The sequence below is a fragment of the Moschus berezovskii genome, chromosome 18 (genome assembly GCF_049115385.1).
Source record: "Moschus berezovskii isolate FMDL1 chromosome 18, NW_MosBer_1.0, whole genome shotgun sequence".
NCBI lineage: Eukaryota > Metazoa > Chordata > Mammalia > Artiodactyla > Moschidae > Moschus > Moschus berezovskii.
Window position 1 is genome coordinate 44,242,927 of NC_142477.1, and position 23,449 is coordinate 44,266,375.

The 23,449-nt window shown below is 40.0% G+C and overlaps 1 protein-coding gene across 2 annotated transcripts in view; it reads right to left on the minus strand.

Annotated features, from left to right (window-relative positions):
• Positions 1 to 522: 522 nt before the first annotated feature.
• The window catches only part of OXCT1 (3-oxoacid CoA-transferase 1), a 181,982-nt gene continuing 159,055 nt past the window's right edge, over positions 523 to 23,449 (minus strand). Inside the window, exons 15-17 of one of the 2 annotated variants that reach the window (XM_055422121.2) lie at positions 16,169 to 16,249; positions 9,076 to 9,177; positions 523 to 2,388 (exon numbers count right to left, since the gene is read on the minus strand). In XM_055422121.2, the coding sequence (XP_055278096.2) occupies positions 2,347 to 2,388; positions 9,076 to 9,177; positions 16,169 to 16,249 (225 nt within the window). In that variant the 3' untranslated portion in view covers positions 523 to 2,346. The other variant, XM_088827668.1, reaches the window with a different exon arrangement.

Below are 23,449 nucleotides of genomic sequence, written 5' to 3' on the forward strand. Positions count from 1 at the left end.
ATTACTAAAGCAATGTTGGGCTTCCCTGGTGGTTCAGTGGTTAAGAATCTGCCTGCAATGCAAGAGATGTGGATTTGATCCCTGGGTCTGGTAGATCTCCTGGAGAAGGGAACTGGCAACCCACTCCGGGATTCTTGCCCGGGAAATCCCAGGTACTAAGAAGCCTGGTGGGATACAGTCCATGGGGTTTCAAAAGAGTTGGACACAACTCAGAAACTAAACAGCAACAACAAAGGAATGTTAGATACATGCAAATAAATAATAACACATGGAAATCTGGGATAATCGATTTTTATAGACAAATAAATGATTGACTCTGACAAGAAGCAAAGTCAAACTTCATGTAGGGAAACATTTTACTTGTTCTTTCATGAAGGATAACATCTTTTCTTTGACAAGAGCAAAAGAAAAAACAGTCACTTGATTAGAAGTGGTAAAGTGTGCTAACTTTCACACCAATCTCTGTTGTATCATTCCCACATTTAAATCATTCCCAAATGAGAAAAAGGACAATCACACTGATTGACATTCATTTGTAATATTTATTGTAGTTCTTAATGCATTTCCTAACACCTATGGAACTCTTAATCAAGAATATAAAGTCATCTACTTAGAATTTGCCACTCAACATGAGGAGCTTTCTTAGAATCACAGAAGGAGTAAGTTTACAAATACAGCAACAATCAATATCATACATTTTCCAAACCATACTCTAACACGGATGTAAATTATTCTCTAGACCAGGAAAATTCTCCAGAAAGTCCATTTTACCAGTATTGGGAGAGGAAGCTTTCAAACATGCAGCCAGCCAGAAAGACCATTTTATATATGGAGTGTGCTTCTCCTCTCCTTCCTCTAAAATAACAGAACTGTAGCTGTATCTGAAGAGAAAGTGAATTTAATGACAGCCATTAGCTAAAAACTTGCAGAAATGCCTATATCTGGTATGAGAGGAATGATATATTGTACTGTAACATGCCTACCTCTGTCCAGAGGACAGCAATCTGGCCTGTCTTCAGGGTGCCTGGACTTTTCTCCAATTTGATACCCAGGACAGTTGGTAGAACCCCTGGGGAAGTGTTTGATAACTGAGGATACCTCGGAGAAGGTCCTTACAAAATCTAATCTACCATGTTTATTTTCTAAGGATGAAGTTCACTGTACTTCAAATCCTGGATTTGCTCATCGGTATTTTCCCTAGTTTGATAAAGCTGAATAAAAAGTATTTTGTTCAGGAAGAAGCCTGTGGAGAAGAAAGAACACTGTTCTGTAGAAAAAGGCATTCAATATTTAGAAACTTTCCGAGAAGAAAAAAGAGACCCTGAAAAGAAAGAATTCTTAAAAAAAAAAAACCCAAAAAACTAAACCTCTCCTGTCATTGTTAGTGCAGGTTCATGATAAATTACCCCGTAGCTCCTCTTACCTTAAGAGGAGGTATTATACATAAGCCCACAACACCATAGAGAAAGACTTCTAAGGATCCTTCTGGATACACAGGAATACTGCACTGTTTGAAAATGAGAAAACTGACTAATCAGTTAGGTTTATAGCCATCTTCCTGAAAAAAAAAAAAAACTTTCATCTTTGGCAAAGCACAGGTAGTTATTTGGTTTGTTTATAAAGGCAACTTCTTGGTTGGATGTCAGCACCAATAGACTCTACACCCTTCGGTCTCTCCTGCAAACCAGGTTACTTCTCTCACACAGAGATGTTCCTGTTTGCCTTCTTGGGCATTTATTTTAGTTTCCAAAAGTGGGGAGGGAGAAGGGATGCACTAAGATGTAATCACAAAGTCAGAGGCTCCAAAAGAAAAGACAGAGAAGTCTGAAGGAAAAACCGAATCTTTAAAACAACATTTCTCCTAATTCAATCCACACAAATGTTATCTTTTAGAACTAGGACAATGCTGCCATGGGTATACTCTGAGTGGAGTTCTTCTCCTCCCTCTTTCTTTTTTTTTACATGTCATGATTTAGTGAGGAGGGAAAGTATACCAATGCAACTCTTCCTAAGGGCCCATCTTGGTATAAATTGTGCACAATTTAATGTATCTACAACAGAAGATGAAGAGAAATCCAATGTGAGCACCAACTGTAAATATGATCTTCTCAGCACTCATAAAACAAATAGCTAAGCATATATATTTTTCCTTTTGGTTATTCAGTAAAATGCCATAGCACGCTGGAAAGAACAAAATCTATATGGCTATAAAAACAGTAATATGCTACAAGAAAACTAGACAAAAACTGTAAGATATACAATTATGATTACTGATGTCCTTCTAATAAACTCGTATGTGGTTAAAATGAAGAGCACACGGCCTAGAACAACAGTTTACTACACATTTCAAGTTGAGATCTGTCGCATTGGTATGAGTTTTGGTGAAACCTGTTAAAAGAAAGAGAAAAAAAATTATGGACTATGAAAAAACTTCATGGTATAAAACATCTCTGCTTTGAATTTCCAAAACTGAATGATGTAGGCAACAAGTAGTCTTGCCATAGACCTCACCTGGAGTTTCCTCATTATTTTCCCTTTTGAGCCACTGAGAAAAAGAACACTTTTATCCATTTTACATTTTGTGTATCTGGTAGCTCTCAACCTTCTTGCATTATAGTTCTTAAAGATATTTAAGACTCGCAACCAGGAGGAGGTGGAGGAGGAGCAGCAGGAGATGAACAAGGGCCCAGACAACCCCCTGAGCTCTGAGACTGATGAAACTTCACTCAGAACAGAGCCATGCAGCAAGCCACAAGTTTCAAAATCCTTAAAACAGGTCCAGCCGATTCACAATTTTGTTAAGAGATAATGTAGTCTTTGGATAACACACTTTTATCAGAAATTTCATAATCAGAGTGGATATGATAAAAAGGCAGTAAAAAGATACCAGGTTATTATAAAAAGGAAGTAACAACATTAAAAATATTAAATATTAACTAACTATGATTATGTTCAACGTCTGTTCTGTTCTGTCGCTCAGTCGTGTCCGACTCTATGCGACCCCGTGGACTGTAGCCTACCAGGCTTTTCCATCCATGGGATTCTCCAGGCAAGAATACTGGAGTGGGTTACCGTTTCCTTCTCCAGGGGATCTTCCCGACCCAGGGATCGAACCCGGGTCTCCCACACTGGAGGCAGAAGCTTTAACCTCTGAGCCACCAGGGAAGCCCATGTTCAACGTACCAAATAGCAAGTGATTTCCAAGGAGTCTTGAAGTAGAGAAATATGAGGGCAGATCTATATATAATGCTTAAGCTGGTGGAAGAGGAAATCTAAAAGTAAGTGTGTGTGTGTTAGTTGCTCAGTCAAGTCCAACTCTTTGCGACCCCATGGACTATAGCCCACCAGGCTCCTCTGTTCATGGAATTCTCCACGCAAGAAAACCGGAGTAGGCTGCCATGCCTTTCTCCAGGGATCTTCCCAACCCAGGGATCAAACTTGGGTCTCCCGCATTGTAGGCAGATTCTTTATCATCTGAGCTACCAGGGAAACCCGGCGGTAAGTAGTCTGGCTTAATTTTGATGGATCTTTCAAGGTGTAACAGTAGCAGGTAAATTTAATCTGGCAAATATCCATTTAAGTCTTAGTTAACAGGCTCCATGGAAAGCACAGTAAAGAATACTAAAATTTAGGTGATTTTTGAACCCTTCATGGATATGGCAATTGAAGGGGATCTAATTTGTCTTCCCGAATAAACACTTAAAATTTTGTTAAATGAATGAGTGGATTAGATAAGCCTCAAAGAACTAGAAGAAAGGTCTCCTAATAGAGGTTAAGTCAGTAATAAAAACAGAAGACAATTATTTGGCTATGATGAGGTTAAATATTGCTATTCATTTGTAAATTGTTTTCTTATTAAGTCTTCACAGTGTCAAAAGTTATGTCCCCTCTTCCATTTTTCTACCTAAAAATGCCATGACCAGAATAAAAAAGATCGGAATGGCTTGGTACATATCTTAGGATAAATGAGAGCTCACTCAAGACTTGCCAGCTCCAAGAACAGATACATAATAATAGACAAAATAAAAGATGTTAATATACAAAAGTCACAGATCTTCAACTCTACCAAAAAGAATAAAGATATATGGGCTTTGAGTATTTAGAGTGTGTGTCTCATAAACAATCGATTTTCTTTTTTTAAACAACAGAGCATCCGTGGAAATAATTTAATGAACTGAAACTCTTCTTTGGAAACAGGTCATTTTCTAATAGGTGCTTTATAGCATTGCCTTTAAAAGGAAACTGGACACCTTGATTTTTTCAAACTAAACATCTGATCCTTCTCCTTGTCATGCTGGCCCTATTTTGAGCTCTTAGTAACCTTTATAGCCTCAGTGTGGAACCTGACTTTTAACAGAAAAGAAGATGAACCTTTAGGTACACTGACTTGGCCTTTCTATTTTTGTAAAGAAAAACAGCTACTAACCCACCATTTTTCACTTGTTCTCTCACAGTGTCATCAACATGGTGAACCCATGTAAGCTGAAGCAGATTATCCTGCCAAAGTGATCTACAGGCTAAGCATAGGACCGTATGATTTATAAGCAGAGGATAAGCTAACAAGTTGTCTTCCGAGTCCACTGAAATCCAAAGAATATACTGTTTAATTCTGGTATAATACCAGTTCATAATAGACATTGAGAATACAAATTTATTTACTTGGCAAAGAATGCCTGCAGCCGGCTTCTTTCAGATTCCCCTGCAAACATATCAATAGGCAGGATTCTTATTTGATTTGTTGCCACTGGTATTTTAGGTGTATTCCTACCTACAGAAAAGACCAAGGCCCTTGGGAGTAGGAACTACACTAATTTGTCCTGTTTTATTCATATTTCATAGCTTAATATGGGAGATACACTGGGCGTTTAGTAAATAACCATGGACAACTAATAACCTCTGGAAGTTTATTCTACTACATGATGTTCAACTATAGATTCAATTTATTTTTAAGTTTTTAAATTAAAAAAAAAAAAACAGAAAACTTAAAAAATAAAACAAATATTCTAGTTTAAAAAGGCCCACAGATATGTGGTAAAGAAACACCTATTTTATGTAACTCAAGCATGAATCAGAAAAGAAAGAAATGAATATCCAACTGAACCAACTACTTATTTAAAAAGATACTTTGGAATACAATGGAATTCAAGTGGTAGGATGCCACCTTCTTTTTTTTTTTTTGGCTGCACCACACAGCTTGCATGATCTCAGTTCCCCCAACCAGGGACTGAACTTGGGCTTCAGTAGAATCCTAACCACTAGGCAACCAGGGAACTCATCTCCTTTTTCTTTCTATTTGGCCCATGAAGTAGCTGGCAGTAACACACTGAGTGATGTAAGTATAGCCAGAAATAAAGAAATTTAACGTGTTCATTAGCTTGTCACAGCTTTAATGTGAGAACTGTGCAATATCACTTTGGCTCTTTGAAAATGAATTATTACTGAGTATTTATTTGAGACATTTTTTTCAAAATGTGAGTGCCCTAGAAAAAAATAAACCAGAGAACTCCTTAGTCATAAAAATGTTTGGAGCTAAAAGTATTTTAAAAAAAATGGAAAAGCATTCTTTCACAGCATCACAGTCAAGCATCCATAGGGTGTGAACATGTATGTATGGCTTTACCAACCAATAATGCTGGTGTGAAGCATTTATTCCCCACTGGTCATGGGGAAGGACACTTATCAGTGTAATACTCTGGTCTCAAGTGTGTCCCCTAAGAATGATTTAGGCAGAGGAACTGGGGGTATGTGGAACTCAATCTGACCCTTCTTCCTCAGCCTTCTGTAGGGAGCATGTGCTGTTTTGCTCTCATCCACGGGGAAAGAAGTTCAGTAGAAAAGACTCTCCCCTGTGTGGAAGGCCTGATTTTTCAAGGCTGCCTATAACTGGGAGTGGAGGTCCCTCTCACTTCAGGGGTTTGTAATTGGGAAAGCTTATATAGCTGTACATCTAAGCCACATTCTTCATCCTAGACTTTATAAGATGTTGTTTTAACCTCTGTTTGTCCAGCTTGTTTATCTCTCTCGATAGATGTGGAACTCAATCTCTAAGAAATACAGAGGAAAGTCCCTTTCTTTATAACAACTGCATTTTGAAGGAGAGTGATCATATGGAACAATACCTCTGTCCATTATGGGTTGGCTTCTTTTGCTGTCAACTACTCCTGATCAGAATCTTATTTTAGAAGTGTGAGTAAGTTTCCTGAAATATAGTCAATATTTGCATTTCTTTTACAAACCGTCTACAGCTTTCTCTGGAGTTTCAGACATAACAGGACAGAGACTTTCCTACTAATTGAAAAGAAAATTCCTTTCTACTCACATTATGGTTACTATGAATTTTTTAAGAAGCTATTTTACGTGATACCTAAAGGACACATTTTCCCTTCACGTTTTTTGTTTTTGCTAATTGCACTGTGACATACAGGAAAGTCTTAGTTATTCTTTTTTTTTTTAATGCTCAGATATTTCATTACCATTATTTTTAATACCCTGAAACCTCAATTTTGTCATGTCCCGTTATCAGATGTTGTTATATTTGTCTTTTTCTTTGAAATTCTCAGGATTTTCTCCATCAGCTCACATCCACATTCTATATCCTTTGCCCATATTCTTAGGTATATGGGATTTTTACCAACACATTTTCATATTTACTTTGACCAAGGTCTTTACCTCTCTTTGGGCTAACTATCCCTTTCTAAAATGTTCACTTCTCAGTATACAGTGAAGGCTGAGTGGCCTTTCGTCAAACAGAGATCATGAGTAAGTTGTATGCAGTCACATAGAGTAAAATGATATCTATGCAGTAATAATCATGAGATATCTTTTGAATTAGCAAATAAAGAGATGCTATCCCCATGTACTTTATTATTAAATGTAGCTTGTTGATATCCCAGCTATTAAACAGAACTTCTTACGAATAAGAACACTTCAGTCTCTAGTCTTACAAAGAATTTGATACATGCGGCTTCATCTGTCAGGGTCTAAAGAGATGCCATTGATCATTATGAGATCCTCAAAATCCAGTTCTTCTGTTGAGATGGCTTAGCTGATACTACTAGACCTTTTCATTTTCAGAGCAATGCTGACGTAAAAATTAACATTTCATTTCAACAGCCTCATTTGGAGAAAACAAAACTATACGTCAATGCCAAAAGAGAAGGAGGGCTGCTACTGCTGCGATGAGAGGTGCCACAGAGATATTCTTCAGTGTATCAAGACACGGAAACTAGCACTTAAACAACACAGCAAAAACAGTAAAAAGCCATCGTCTTCATTCTTGATTTACCTACATGACTTAAAAGAAAAACTGATAACAACGAGGATCTTCTTTTACAATTCCCTTCTCTAGCAGAGACTTGAACATTCTACAGAATGTCTCAAAAATGTCATCTGCTGAAGAAGAGGTTAACTTATCCACAGAGGGAAAAAATATAAAGAATAGCTAATTAAGGAAGAAGAATTGTTTGGTTTCATCACTGGAGTAAGGAATTCTAAACAGTTAAACTATAAACAAATCCCATTTGTTACCCACTGAGGTCACTGAAAAGTTAAAGATGCGCTTTTCATGTAAGGAATTGTTGGAAGACTTCTTTTTTCTGAAAGGAAATTCAAAGAAGGTTAATAGACAAAGACCTTCACACAGTACCAGAAACAGTTATATGTGGATCGTGAATTATGCAGCACAATTGTGTTTACAGATGTTTGTTAGGCACTAATAGGTACCAGCCAAACATGTAGTACCTCAGGAAGAAATGTATGAAATACATGCATGATTTATCAAGTAAATTCCTTGGTTACTCAGATGGTAAAGAATCTGGCTGCAGTGTGGGTCAGGTTGATCCTCATTGGGTCAGGAAGACCCCTAGAGAAGGAAAAGGCAACCCACTTCAGTATTCTTGCCTAGAAAATTCTGTGGACAAAGAAGCCTGACGGGCTACAGTCCACAGGGTCACAAAGAGTCAGACATGACTGAGTGACTAATAGTTCATTAAATTACTTTCTCCAGGACGGGTAGCTGCAGTATTTCTTCTCATTATAAATATATTTCATTTTAACATGTAGAGCTGTTCTTAAAAAGGTACGTGAGAAGCAAAGTCTATTTCTTCATTTTTCAGACACATATCACCTTTACTTTCAATTAATTCCAAATGGATTGAACTCTCTTCTCAATCCCATTAGTTTGGTGATTGGTGATTCACAAATAAGCTCTTATATTAAAAGGCCATTATTTATATTATCAAGCCCTAGCTGGTCTCAGTAGTAAAGAATCCGCCAGCCAATGCAGGAGGCACAGGTTCGCAGGTTCGATCCCTGGGTTGGGAAGATCCCCTGGCGAAGGGAATGGCTACCAACTTCAGTATTCTTGCCTGGAGAATTCCATGGACATAAGAGCCTGGCGGGCTACAGTCTATGGGGTCGCAAAGAACTGGACACAACTGAGTGACCCCATGGACTTTATTCTCTTTGTTTAAAAAAGGGATTTGGAGATTTCTTAGTGGATACTCCCGATGTTCTTATATGCTTTGTAAGTCAGAGTTTTAAAGCATGCAGTTTTTCTTCAAATACAGGAATCATCTATTTTGTGATTATCAATCCAATGGTGTTAAAAGCTCTACATTCGAGGATCGCCCATAGATGGAATGATCAGGCAAAGAAGTTAATCAGAGAGAAAATCAAATTCCACACATAGGTTTCAAAATAAGGAAGTATCGTTGTCTGTGTGTGGCTCACATGTTTTAGTTAATCAAGTTTGCCTGTGCCCAATACATAATCCAGGAACAGAGGACTGCAAGGAATGTTACAGCAAATAGTTTAGAGCTCAAGCTCAACCTGCTGTTTGCAGCAGCTTCTGGTGGTTCCTCCCTGTCCTGCTTCTGATCCCTGAGCCAACCCTGTCCCCTGAGTCAGAGCCTGTTCCTGTTCCCACCTGCTCTCACTGGAGGCACCCATCTTTTGTTCCCTGCAAAGGTCAACTCCAAAAATGATCACAAATTAATGGTTCATGTCCCATAAATACCCATTAATCAAGCTCGGGGTACAGGACAAGTGGCTGGATTTGTTCATAGAAACACTTACTGTAAAATCACACCCAGTGCTCTTTTTTATGTCATCCACTGTGAAGCCTTCCCAGAGTTCAATCAGAGTCAGACCCTTCTTGCTGTCCACATCAAACACAGCCTGTCAAAATCAAGAAAATGACAATGACTATTCCTATCACTGTAATTATTTTATAGCACAAAACAGAAATAATCTCATAAGTTTTTTAAGGACAGAAAAGACCCAGGGTAAAAGACTGAAATCAGCAATGAAAACATGTCAACTGTAACTACTATATTTTGGTGAGAATAAACACCAACGCCTTAATTGGCAATTAGTTGGGGAGCGCTGTTGATGCCAGAAAATAAATGAATGTTGACTATTGATGGCATTTGCCACTACTATAACCAGTTGTTTTTTTTAACTAATTTCCTTTTGTTAGATCTAACACTTTTGGTCAAAATTTAATTTGGTGATTAACAATGATCTGAAAAAAAAGGAGGAAGAAAAGTAGGGAGGGAGGAGAGATTTAGAAGGTGAAAGCACAGGGATGATGGGGGAAAGCTGACTGATGCTTCTCAGTAAATTACCGGAAACAAAAGCAGGTGCTCTGAAGTAGCTAGGAGTTAATTGTAAAGGGATAGTTTGCCCTGAAAGACAACCCCCTCCCCCAGGTAAATATTAAAGCTTTCCCTTCAGTCCTGTGAAAACACACAGGTCTGAAAGCACAGCATGAGACTCTCCCTCTGGTATGGAAATCAAATGAAGATGCTGACGTTTAGGACAAGCATGAGAAGGCTCACCTCACCCTAAACACTGCATTTCAACATACTGACTGGTTATACTAGGTGACAGTGGTGCCGCCCAACTGGTATAGCTTGACCCAAGCAGGTAGAGTCAACCAGCTGTGTCTGATACAGAACACGTGTGGTCACTCTTGGTAATGCAACAAATTGAGTAGAAGGGACCCACAAAGTCACGCAATAAAATCTTCCACACAAGAATTTTTCAAAGTATCCTTCTGAGATGGTCTCTGAGGCTTTGTTTAGAAACTTCCAGTGGTAGAAGGCTCACTTTCTAAGGCAGATTACCTACCAATGGGAAGCTCTAACTGCAAGAAGCAAAAGTGCTTCCCTAAACATTCACTCATGACTCATGGACTCTACAGTAAGGTGTCCTCCCGTGCACAGGAACTGCTCCCTCTTCCAGTTTTCAAGGTCAGTCTTCCTCAGACTTAAATTTCATGCTTTCCAGATCTCTCCTCTCCTCTGGAATTACCTGAAATTCAACTATTATTTGCAGCCTTAGAATCTTTATTTTCATCTAGCTTGGAAGTCCATCCCTAAACTGACATTTTTAAACACACTCCTGGAGGCTATTAAAAAGATACAGCAATGTGTACTCCAATATAAAATAGAAATTTTTAAAATAATAAAAAAGAAGACACAACAATATGTAGCGGAAAGAATCCTGGCTTTCAAGATGAACTGGAATTCCAGCTCAGCTGACAATAGCTATGCAATCTTTGCTGAACCTGTCTTCACATCTGTAGATGTATGTCAAACAAACCTACTTCCCAAGATTGTTATAAAGGACAAATATAATAACAAAGCTACTCTGAGCAGCTGGCCTCATGCCTGAGAAACAGCAAGGACACCACAGAGGCATACTCTTTCTCCCACATGTGCATATGTGTGTGAACACAAATTGAAGCCCCCAAATGCTTATCTGTCTCCAGATAATTGATATTTCTCCTCAGGAGCAAAACATTAAGGTGACTAGTGATACTTGCTTTATTTGATGAATACATAGACACCTGATTGGTTTTACTGGAAAAGATGATTTAAATTTGGGATGATATATTTCAGCAAACTTTGTTTCCACATTTGTATGTTCCTAATGAAACTTTTTTCAGCTGAAATATGTTTTGAGGGGTAAAAACTTATCAGTGAGGAACGTCTGTATGATGCAGTAGGTTATTCAATTTCAAAATAACAATTTTTTTTTAATTGGCAACTTTTTCTTTGCAGAAAATGTGTCTGGAGCATCATTCATACTATATTATTTCCCCTGTATTATGAACAACCACAAATTTATCAAAATGGAACAAATAAGAGAAAAAGAGCCTTATTGTGTATAACTATGGTATTATGAGTCTAAGGCTTCAGTGATCAAGAAGATAAACTCTGTGGCAAATGACATTGCTTTTAAAAACCTTTTATTAACATCTTTATCAATCCCTTATTAGCTCTCAAGGTCATATATTAGAAAACTAATGATGCTAAAGCTGAAACTGCAATACTTTGGCCACCTCATGCGACGAGTTGACTCACTGGAAAAGACTGATGCTGGGAAAGGTTGGGGGCGGGAGGAGAAGGGGACGACAGAGAATGATATGGCTGGATGGCATCACTGACTCTGTGGACATGAGTTTGGGTAAAATCCGGGAGTTGGTGATGGACAGGGAGGCCTGGCGTGCTGTGATTCATGGGGTCGTGCAGAGTCGGACACGACTGAGTGACTGAACTGAACTGAAGCATTATCAACTTTTTAAAAATGAGAAATCTACTTTTGAAATATTGAGGGAGATTCCCCACTTAGTTGTATAAAGTGTAAACAAAAACTTGATAAAAGACAGACACTAAAATCTAAAAGCTACAAGCAACTGTTCAACTACCAAGAATAATATTTCAATTACTTCGTTTTACAGATGAATACTTTTATTATTTTTTCTCCACCATAACAGGCTGCATTATGGATAAAGCAATTAGTCACAGCCCAAGTGCTGTTGAGGAAGGCCATCTATCATCCATCATTCTAGCAACACAAAACCAAGAAAGCAGAGTTGTAATATCTCCGAAGCCTCTTTCAAATGGCAGGCAACTAACGGAACTTTCCTTAAGAGCTGAAAATGGAATTCTAGTCCCACATCTGCTCTGGCAGAGTGTTCACAGTCATTAAACTTAATAGCAAGGCAGCACTTATTAAGCATCTACTATGTATAGAGCTTCCCTGGTGGCTCAGCTGGTAAAGACTCCGCCTGTAATGCGGGAGACCTGGGTTCGATCCCTGGGTTGGGAAGATCCCCTGGAGAAGGGAAAGGCTACCCACTCCAGTATCCTGGCCTGGAGAAGTCCATGGACTGTCTAGTCCATGGGGTTTCAAGGAGTCGGACACAACTGAGCGACTTTCACAGTGTACTCACAATTCACATGTATAGAGTACAGGGGAAATACCCTACCTACTCCATTCCCTGCGGCACCCAAAGTGCCACACCTAGCTCCCTTTATCTATACAACGCCACCTATGGGTTAGGTTCCAGTTACCCCCACCTGCTAACGAATTCACACATTCCTTCAAATGGTGACTTCTCTGAGCTCCAGATACCCATCTCCCCTTGTTTACCAGAAATCTCAGACTGGATACTTTGGATGTCACCTTACTCAGGAATATCAAGTTGAGTATGTTCAAACAAAACCTATTTTTTCACTGCCTCCCCTTGCTCCTCCCTTTCTCTTCCTGCAGAGCCAGGCTTCATTAAAGATAAAAGAGGTAAACCATGACTCTAGCCAGAAAACTCAGGAATCACCTCTGCCTTAGTAACTATGCCCCATTCATCACCCCATTTAGGCTGAGTCCATCTCCTAAATCTTCCTGAAATCTCTCTTTGGGTCTTGTGGTTTAGGACCTTGATATTTCTGACCAAGATACCTGAAGGGGGTCTCATGGCTTCTCCCCCTACTCTACGTAAAAACCACATGGCTCTTTACAAAATGCAAATCTAATCAATGGTGTCCCCAACTATTAAAAATCATGAAAGTGAAATTCGATCAATTGTGTCCAACTCTTTGTGACCCCATGGACTATACAGTCCATGGAATTCTCCAGGCCAGAATACTGGAAGGGATAGCCTCTCCTTTCTCCAGGGGATCTTCCCAACCCAGGGATGGAATCCAGGTCTCCCACATTGCAGGCAGATTGTTTATCAACTGAGCCACAAGGGCAAAGTCCATTAAAAATCATGAAGGGCTTCCAACTGCCTTCTATATAAAACCCAAATTTATTAATGAGATATTCACATTCCTTCATAATTTGGCCCCTCATTGGCTTTTCACCTTCAGCCTTCAAAATCCCTGGCTATACCCTCACTCCACGCTGTCCCATGCTCCACAGTGTCCCACATGCAAGTCCTAGAGTAAACTGTGTTTTAATACCTCTGTGACTCTATTTTCTTCCTTTTGCCTAGAAGGGCTTTTTTGGTCTTATTTTCACTTATAAAAACTCATATTTATTTTTCAAGACTCATCAGTCAATCTATTAATTTTCTCATCAAGGAACGTATGGTATTTATTCAACAGGCATTCACTGTGTACAGGTGAAGCATTATGCTCAGTGTTGGATAAACAGTAATGAGTGAGACAGGCAGAGCGCAGGGGTTATTTCAACACAGGGCTAAGTTAGGGTCGAGTCCTAAGACTCAGGGAAGCAATGACAAGTCTTGGGGAGAGATAGGGAAGGTTTGCCAGAAGAATAAATAGCTGAGACATAAAAGATGAGCAGGAATTAGCCAGATGGCTAGGGTGGGAAGAGCATGCCAGGGAGAGAGACAGGATGTGCAAAGTCCCAGAAGAACATGGTGTGTGTTGGGGGGGAAGGTGCAAGTGATGCCATATAGTTCACAGCATTTTTAGGATGGTAGAGGTGGGGAGACTGTTAAGGCAAAAAGAAAGCAACAGACTGGAGGTGAAAAGATTCAGACTGTGAAACGCCTTGCAGTTAAAAGCTTATATTTGATGGGAATTCCCTGGTTTCCCAGTGGTTAGAACTCTTAGCTCTCACCCACGAGAGTTGTTTTTTGTTGTCGCTGAGACCCTCAGTCCTGTCCAACTATTTGCAACCTCATGGACTGTAGCCTGCTATGCTTCTCTGTCTGTGGGATTCCCCAGGCAAAGATACTGGAGTGGGTTTCCACTTTCTTCTCCAGGGGATCTTCCTGGCCCAGGAATCAAACCCATGTCTCCTGTGTTGGCAGGTGGATTCTTTACCACTGAGACTACTAGGGCCTGGGTTCAAACCCTGGTGTTGGGGAACTAAGATCATACAAGCTGCGCAGTGTGGCCAAAAAAAAGAGAGGGAGAAAGAAAAAGAGAAAAGCTTATATCTGATACCACTTAGAAGCTTTCCTGAGACACTCTTGAGCCTGCTAAGCAGCCTTCCTCTATGTTCCCAACTCAGCATCCGATCTGGCGTGTCTCTCCTGTGGACTTTACTGCATGCATTACTCTAACTTCTGGCACCTGTCGTCTCCACCTGAATGTGCTCCTGGGCAGCAGACTGTCCTCCTTTCTGAGTCCACTGTTGGCAATAGCCTGCCTCAGAGAAGGAGCTCAAAAATACTTATGAAATGAAAGAATGTATAAAACAATAATGCAGATGGAGAGAAAGGGTAGAAAGCTTTTTTTAAATGGCAGCAAAGTTAAATAACATATAAGTAATGTCATGAGAAAATGCAGGCATGTAATCAGTGGTTCCCAAGCTTTTTTGGCACCAGGGACTGGTTTAGTGGAAGACAATTCTTCCACAGACTGGGAGTAGCAGGTGGGATGGTTCAGGTGGTAATGTGAAAGATAGGGCGCGATGGGAAGAAGCAGATGAAGCTTTGGTTGCTCATCTTAATGCTCACCTCTGGCTGTGCCAGCCGGGTTTAAGATGGGTACCCAGCGGCTGGGGGCCGCTATATTAGATGGTAAGTGCCAAAATGAATGGTGGGCCACTCTGAGGATGAAATTGTGAGTGCTAAGTTATCTGAAACCTCTTCATGATGAAGCTGGAAATTATATTAAAAGATGGGTAGGATTTTGGGAGGCAGAGTTGAATGGGAGTTGTTCCACATGAAAGCACTAAACTGGTAAGAACAAGGTGAGGACACACATGAAGGGGGATACAGAGAGAGGGCTTACCTAGGAGAATAGGAAGATCGGGGGTAAAACGTAGCTGGGATTACCCTTAGAAACCGTACCACATTACTTGATTAAAGAAAACAGGGTCAAGGACTGTTTTGTCTTTGATTTCAAAGTAATGGATTCAAGTCCTGTCCATGATTGTGGAGGAGTTTAAGAAATGATAAGACTTGGGATAAATGGTAGGTTAAATTTGTGCCCTTCATCTGCTTGTTCTTCTCTACATGTCATCTTTATGGATATAAACTGTCCTAGGGGCAGGCACCATTTTAGGACAAAACTCTTCTTAAAATGTGGCTTCTGAAAAGTATTATAAGCCTTCTACTTCAAAAGGCTGCTTTAGGGTGTTTCGTACCACAACCGAATAAGGCTTCTAAACCTGATTGATGCCAAAAGGAATAGCACCATTATGAAAAAACAGACAGACAAACAAACAAACTTGATCTAGAGAATTCTGTTCTGTGGTTCATCAAAATACTGAATCAAAAGAAAATGACACCCTCCTGGCTCACTTATGAGAACAATGTCATTCCAGCATCTCAGGTTCAAATCTGGGTTGGAAAGGAACTACAGCACCTGCAGTGATGCTGCTCTCTCAGTTTCAATTTACCAGTAACAATATTCTATCAAAGAAGATAATATCTAGAGGCCCTCTAAAACGCTGGTGTGTTCTGAAGTCTGCTTTATGCAAGAACCAAAGAACAGATTTTTTGGTTCACTGTGGGGCCATACTGCAATTTGCACCTAAATGGTTAAAACCTAATTTTTACTGACTTTTCTAAAATGAGATCCAACAATGTGTACTTGCGATTCAGGAAATCAAAGAAGAAAGGAATGATAAATATATTCTTAACTTTGTATAGATCATCTATTGTATTAGTCATAAGGCTCAATATAACTTTTCTTTGATTGTATCACACTGTCAAAGTTACCAAGGGCAGGAGTTCAAATTTGTGTGTATATGTGTATTTCCAGAGAAGTTCACTTAAGAATTCTGCATCCAGAAACATTAAATTGATGAATCTTCCTATTCAGTCTACCCATAGATTAAATTAATCCTATGACTACCAATGTAATACACTTTTAGAAAGTAACAAAAAGTTCTAAAATGCTTATACATTTTTTAAAAAGGTAGCAAGCACTAGAGGAAATAAAAGAGAAAGGCACTTTACCTTTTCAGTAATGATACGGTTGACACACTGCTTTCCTGTTAGAGGTAATGTACATTTCTCCATGATTTTATGTGCATTTCCCTGTTTTAAAAAACATCAAAGAGAGTAGTTAGGGGTTGATTCTTATTTAGAATTGGTAAAATTCTCCAAGCCAGGCTTCAGCAATATGTGAACCGTGAACTTCCAGATGTTCAAGCAGGTTTTAGAAAAGGCAGAGGCACCAGAGATCAAATGCCAACATCCGCTGAATTATGGAGAAAGCAAGACAGTTCCAGAAAAACATCTATTTCTGCTTCATTGACTATGCCAAAGCCTTTGACTGTGTGGATCACAATAAACTGTGGAACATTCTGAAAGAGATGGGAATACCAGGCCACCTGACCTGCCTCTTGAGAAACCTGTATGCAGGTCAAGAAGCTACAGTTAGAACTGGACATGGAACAACAGACTGGTTCCAAATAGGAAAAGGAGTACGTCAAGGTTGTATATTGTCACCCTGCTTATTTAACTTCTATGCAGAGTACATCATGAGGAATGCTGGGCTGGAAGAAGCACAAGCTGGAATCAAGATTGCTGGGAGAAATATCAATAACCTCAGATATGCAGATAACACCATCCTTATGGCAGAAAGTGAAGAGGAATGAGAAAGCCTCTTGATGAAAGTGAAAGAGGAGAGTGAAAAGGTTGGTTTGAAGCTCAACATTCAGAAAACTAAGATCATGGCATCTGGTCCCATCACTTCATGGAAATAGAGGGGGAAACAGTGTCAGACTTTATTCTTGGGGGCTCCAAAATCACTGCGGATGCTGATTGCAGCCAGGAAATTAAAAGACGCTTACTCCTTGGAAGGAAAGTTATGACCAACCTAGATAGTAAATTAAAAAGCAGAGACATTACTTTGCCAACAAAGGTCCGCCTAGTCAAAGCTATAGTTTTTCCCGTGGTCATGTGTGGATGTGAGAGTTGGACTGTGAAGAAGGCTGATCGCCGAAGAACTGATGCTTTTGAACTGTGGTGCTGGAGAAGAGACTCTTGAGAGTCCCTTGGACTGCAAGGAGATCCAACCAGTCCATTCTGAAGGAGATCGATCCTGGGTGTTCATTGGAAGGACTGATCCTAAAGCTGAAACTCCAATACTTTGGCTACCTCATGAGAAGAGTTGACTCACTGGAAAAGACTCTGTTGCTGGGAAGGATTGGCGGCGGGAGGAGAAGGGGACGACAGAGAATGAGATGGCTGGATGGCAGCACCGACTCTACGGACATGAGTTTAAGTGAACTCCAGGAGTTGGTGATGGACAGGGAGGCCTGGCGTGCTGTGATTCTTGGGGTCGCAAAGAGTCGGTCACGACTGAGCACTGAACTGAACTGAACTGAAGATAGGACAAAAGGAATTATCAGAGAAATTGTCTCCTAAGTACAGGCTGTTTCAAAAACTTGCGCCATCATGTTTCACCTTTCTGGAGGCAGTCTGTGTTCCTACAGTAATTTAAGGAGAAATACACATGAGTAGCCAAAGGCATAACTGGTTTAGTTGGGAAACAGCCAGTCACAGATTTGATCTCTCAAGCCTCCGCCCTTAGTTCTTCCAAAGAAGGGTCTCCTTGACAAATGAGTTATTTTTTTTACCAAGAGTAGGGGGCCATACATAGGATACAAATGCATATTATACATTCTTTCAAGTTTTATTTTTATTTGTTGAAAAAGTAATATAAAACAGAAAACAGCAGTTCTGGACTCCCTTCTGTATCCTTAGACATGCTCTGAACAGGAAATCAATTTCAACTTTATTTAGCATTTTTCTATATACTTCTATAATTTTCTTCTTAACTCTGCGTTTAAAAATTTTTTATTTTATAAAAAATTTTACTTCACTATCTACTATTGCTTACCACAGGATATTAAATATAGTTTTCCATGCTGTACGACAGTACCTTGTTGTTTATCCACCCTATATACAATAGCTTGCATCTACTAGACCCAAACTCCCAATTCAACCCTCCCCTGCCCACCTGCTTTCCCAAGTCTGTTTCTTTTTTTTTTTTTGGCTGAGCAACATGGCTTCTGGGACTTTAGTTTTCCAAAAAGGAATCAAACCTGAGTCTTAAGCAGTGAAAATGCTAAGTCCTAACCACCAGACTGCCAGAGAGTTCCTTACAGGAATTCCGTTCTCTGTCTGTGAGGCTGTTTCTGTTTCATTCAGTTCAGTTCAGTTCAGTCGCTTAGTCGTGTCCGAATCTTTGCGACCCCATGAACCACAGCACGCCAGGCCTCCCTGTCCATCACCAACTACGAGTTCACTCAAACTCATGTCCACAGAGTCTGTGATGCCATCCAGCCATCTCATTCTCTGTCGTCCCCTTCTCCTCCTGCCCCCAACCTTTCCCAGCATCAGACTCTTTTCCAGTGAGTCAACTCATTACATGAGGTGGCCAAAGTATTGGAGTTTCAGCTTTAGCATACATAAGTCCTTCCAATGAACACCCAGGATTGATCTCCTCTAGAATGGACTGGTTGGATCTCCTTGCAGTCCAAGGGACTCTCAAGAGTCTTCTCCAGCACCACAGTTCGAAAGCATCAAATCTTCGGCGATCAGCTTTCTTCACAGTCCAACTCTCACATCCATACATGACCATGGGAAAAACCATAGCCTTGACTAGACGGACCTTTGTTGGCAAAGTAATGTCTCTGCTTTTTAATATGCTATCTAGGTTGGTCATAACTTTCCTTCCAAGGAGTAAGCGTCTTTTAATTTCATGGCTGCAATCAGCATCCGCAGTGATTTTGGAGCCCAGAAAAATAAAGTCTGACACTGTTTCCCCATCGATTCCCATGAAGTGATGGGACCAGATGCCACGATCTTTGTTTTCTGAATGTTGAGCTTCAAGCCAACCTTTTCACTCTCCTCTTTCACTTTCATCAAGAGGCCTTTGAGTTCCTCTTCACTTTCTGCCATAAGGGTGGTGTCATCTGCATATCTGAGGTCATAGATAGGTTCATTGTGTCGTATCTTAAATACCACATGTAAGTGATATCATAGGCATTTTTCTTTCCCTGTCTGACTTACTTCACTCAATGTGATCTCTAGACTTATCCATGTAGTTACAAATGGCATCATTTTATTCTTTTTTAAGGCTGAGTAGTACTCCAGTACATATATATTAATTAATGTGGATATTATTATTTGATATGCAATATTATATATATGTGTGTGTGTATAGATATATATATATTACATCTTCTTTATCCATTTGTCAATGGACATGTAGGTTTCCATTTCTTGGCTACTGTAAGTAGTGTTGCTATGAACGTAGGAGCGCCTGTATCTTTTAAAATTAGAATTTTTTCCAGATATATGCCCAAGAATGGGACTGCTAACTCACAGGACAACTCTATTTTTAGTTTTCTGAGGAACCTTCTTACTGTTTTCCATAGTGGCTGTACCAATTTACGTTCCCACCAAAAGTGTAAGAGGGTTCCCTTTTCTCCACACCCTCTGCAGCAGTCAGCATTTGTAAACTTTTTAATGATGGCCATTCTGACTGGAATGAGGTGGTACCTCAATGTAGTTTGATTTGCATGTCTCTAATAACTAGTAATGTTGAGCATCTTTTCATGTGCTTATTGGCCATCTGTATGTCTTCTTTGGAGAACTATCTATTTAGGTCTTCTGCCCATTTTTTCATTGGGCTGTCTGGTTTTTTGTTATTGAATTATATGAGCTGTTTGTATATTTTGGAAATTAAGATCTCGTCAGTTCCATCTGTTTCAAATATTTCTTCCCAGCTTGTAGATCATCTTTTCATTTTATGCTTTCCTTTGCTGTGCAAAAGCTTGTAAGTTTGATTAGGTTCCATTTGTTTATCTTTGCTTTTATTTCTATTGCCTTGAGAGACTGCACTAAGAAAACAGTGCCATAATTTATGTTGGAGAATGTTTTGTCTATGTTCTCTTCTAGTTTTATGTTGTCATGTCTTATATTCAAGTCTTTAAGCCATTCTGAGTTTATTTTTGTGTATGGTGTTAGGTAGTGTTCTAATTTCATTCTTTTACATGTAGCTGTCCAGTTTCCCCACAACTTATCGAAGAGACGGTTTTTTCTCTATTGTATATTCTTGCCTCCTTTGTCGATGATTAATTGACCAAAGGTGTGTGATTTTATTTCTGGGCTCTCTATTCTGTTCCATTGAACCTCTGCATTTTCAAATGCTATGTGGACCAAGCTATTTGTGTCTTAACTAACCAGCTGTAGGTATTATCTATTAACTTCTCACAGGGGCACATGAAGACGTTCCTCTCCTGCAAACCCCCACGCTTCATCTTCTTCAGCTCACCCAGAGTAGCGATGTCACCATTCGCACATAACTCAATAGTCAGCACTTACACCACGCTGGCAAAATGACTGCAAAACAGCTCACTGATGCCCCAGGCAGTGCAGAAAACCACGACTATATTCACTTTCTTATATAGCTATTTGCCTTTCCTGGAATATAGCTGGGTCTCCGTTTGCTCAGTGGTAAAATGTGTGTTCTGGTCTATAGTCATATTTTTTTCAAAGAATCCTTCGGCTACACTACCTTTTCTTCAAACATGAAAGAGGGATTGAGATAGGAAGCAGGTTTTCAACCATCAACCCCTTTCTGCCATTCCCTATTCCCCCCACGGTACAGAGGTGACCGATGGGGCACATCTCTGGAGCACAGTTGAAACATTAGCTCTGATGATCTGATCTTCAGATCATTTTCTTCTGATTATGATGAAGCTCCTTTCTAAGGATCAAGCACCAGGAGCCTAAATTACTATTTCCCTTGAGGCTGAAGGCTAATTTGTCACATTTTAGATCCTCTATTTAAAATGGCAAAAATGCTCCTACTGCTTCTATTTTGGGTCTAAAAGCACAACACATGTTGCCATCATCATCTTTAGCCATCTCCAAGTTTCACCTTGTCAATTATGCACCACTACCTGGTTTATGTCTCTCTCAAAACTGCTATCATACCAAGTATGATCAGAAGAAAAGGATTTCAAATAACTGTGCTTAAGATTTTACTCCTTGTGATAACATGTCAATGCACCAACATACGAGTAATTAAGAGGCTTTAGTATACTTAATTCGGAGAAGGCAATGGTAAGCCACTCCAGTATTCTTGCCTCGAAAATCCCATGGATGGAGGAGCCTGGTAGGCTGAGTCCATGGGGTCACTCAGTCGGACACGACTGAGAGACCTCACTTTCACTTTTCACTTTCACGCATTGGAGAAGGAAATGGCAACCCACTCCAGTGTTCTTGCCTGGAGAATCCCAGGGACGGGGGAGCTTGGTGGGCTTCCGTCTATGGGGTCGCACAGAGTTGGACACGACTGAAGTGACTTAGCAGTATACTTAATTCAGTGTATGGCACAAAAGATATTCAGTGTTTTTTGAATGAACGAATGGGAAAAAAGGGGAATTCCATTGGGAATCTTGGGTGAATTTCAAAAAATGACAAACTGTATTACTTTAATTTAGTCAAAATTAGTGCTAAATATATAGAGAGAGTGGATAGAAATTATACTTTTAACAACAAACTGTATGTTTCTAGATTTTACTGTGTAAGAAAATTTATAGCTGTAGAAATAGAACCTCATTTCTGCTTCATTTTTAATTATCTATTTTCATTCCAAGATTTCAAAGAAAGCTTGCACATGTCACAGACGCTTAATTAAAGAGCTGAAATTAATGATGAACGTTCGAACTTCTATAGTTCTCAGGACTCCTTGCACTTCATATAACTCAAATAAGACATGTCACAATGAATTCCAGGTCTGCATGTGAACAAAGTGAAAAATCTGTGGGCCTCCAAGGCACGTTTTCTGTGGGGAGCTCTTACTTTGTTCCCGTTATTTGAGCAAGATCTACATCTAGTGTGAAAGCAGCCACCTGGGTTCCAATGAACAACCAACTCTGGTTTAGGAGAATTTCAACTACCAGAATTAACTGTGCCCTACCAAGACAGAGGGGCTTCCCTGGTAGCTCAGCTGATAAAGAATCCGCCGGCAATGCAGGAGACCTCGGTTCAATTTCTGGGTTGGAAGATCCCCTGGAGAAGGCCATGGCAACCCACGCCAGTATTCTTGCCTGAAGAATCCCCATGGACAGAGGAGCCTGGTGGGCTACAGTCCATGGGGTCAAAAAGAGACGGACATGATTGAACGATTAAGCACAGCACAGCACATCACCAAGACACAACTTTCAGAAACCATTTTCCATGTAAACAGTACAGCTCAGTGATTCAGAGCAGAGTCAAAGGACCTGAGTATAAAGCCTCACTCCACTCCACACTAGCTGGGCAAGGATCCTATGTCTATGCTTATCCATCTGCTATACCTCAGGGGTGACTGTAAGTGTCCAGCACTTAGCAAGTGCTCAGTAACCTTGAACTGTTTACATAACATATACTGAACATTTCCACAATCTACCAGGGAATTATTTAGGCTTTCTTGGTGACTCAGATGGTAAAGAATCTGCCTGCAATGCAGGAGACCCAGGTTTGATCCCTGGGTGGGGAAGATCCCCTGGAGAAGGCAATGGCAACCCACTCCAGTATTCTTGCCTAAAAAATTCCCATGGACAGAGGAGCCTGACAGGCTACATGGGGACCAACATGGACACAGTCCATGGGGTCATAAAGAGTCCTACACAACTTAGCAACTAAACCACCAGGGAATTCTTCAGGAAGTCTTAAGTTCCTCAATGAAGTTGAACACAGAGTTACACAGAAAATGGCCTAAACAGAATTCCCAAGACCCACAAAACCAATGAAACTGCAACCTGTATTTTGGAGCAAACCATATGGCTGGCCTAGGATGGTAGCACCAACAGTATTCTAACAGTGAGAACAAGGTAGCTAGATGACTCCATTCACACTGAACTTCAAGACATAACACAGATCAGGGAAAAAGAGAAAATGAGATGCAGAAGGATTAAAGAATGTCACAGTTTCAATATTCAACAATAGTTTAGCTATGAAGCCAAAGTATGACTAACTCTCACTTGAGCACTCTATTCTAATCGTGCCAGGCTGAGCCTCACAATGTGCTATGATTCACAAAGCAGGAACAATCACTGGGTTTTTAGCAATAAAAAATAAATCCCCCAAAAGAGATGCAGTGTAGTGTGACAGCAAAGAACACTTTATTAGGAGTCCAAAGACCGGGTGTTTCATTTTAACTCTTCCATTTAATTGGCATTTGGTCCTTTACATTCTCTGTGCTGTGGTTTTCTTTTCAACTGCCGAGTCTTC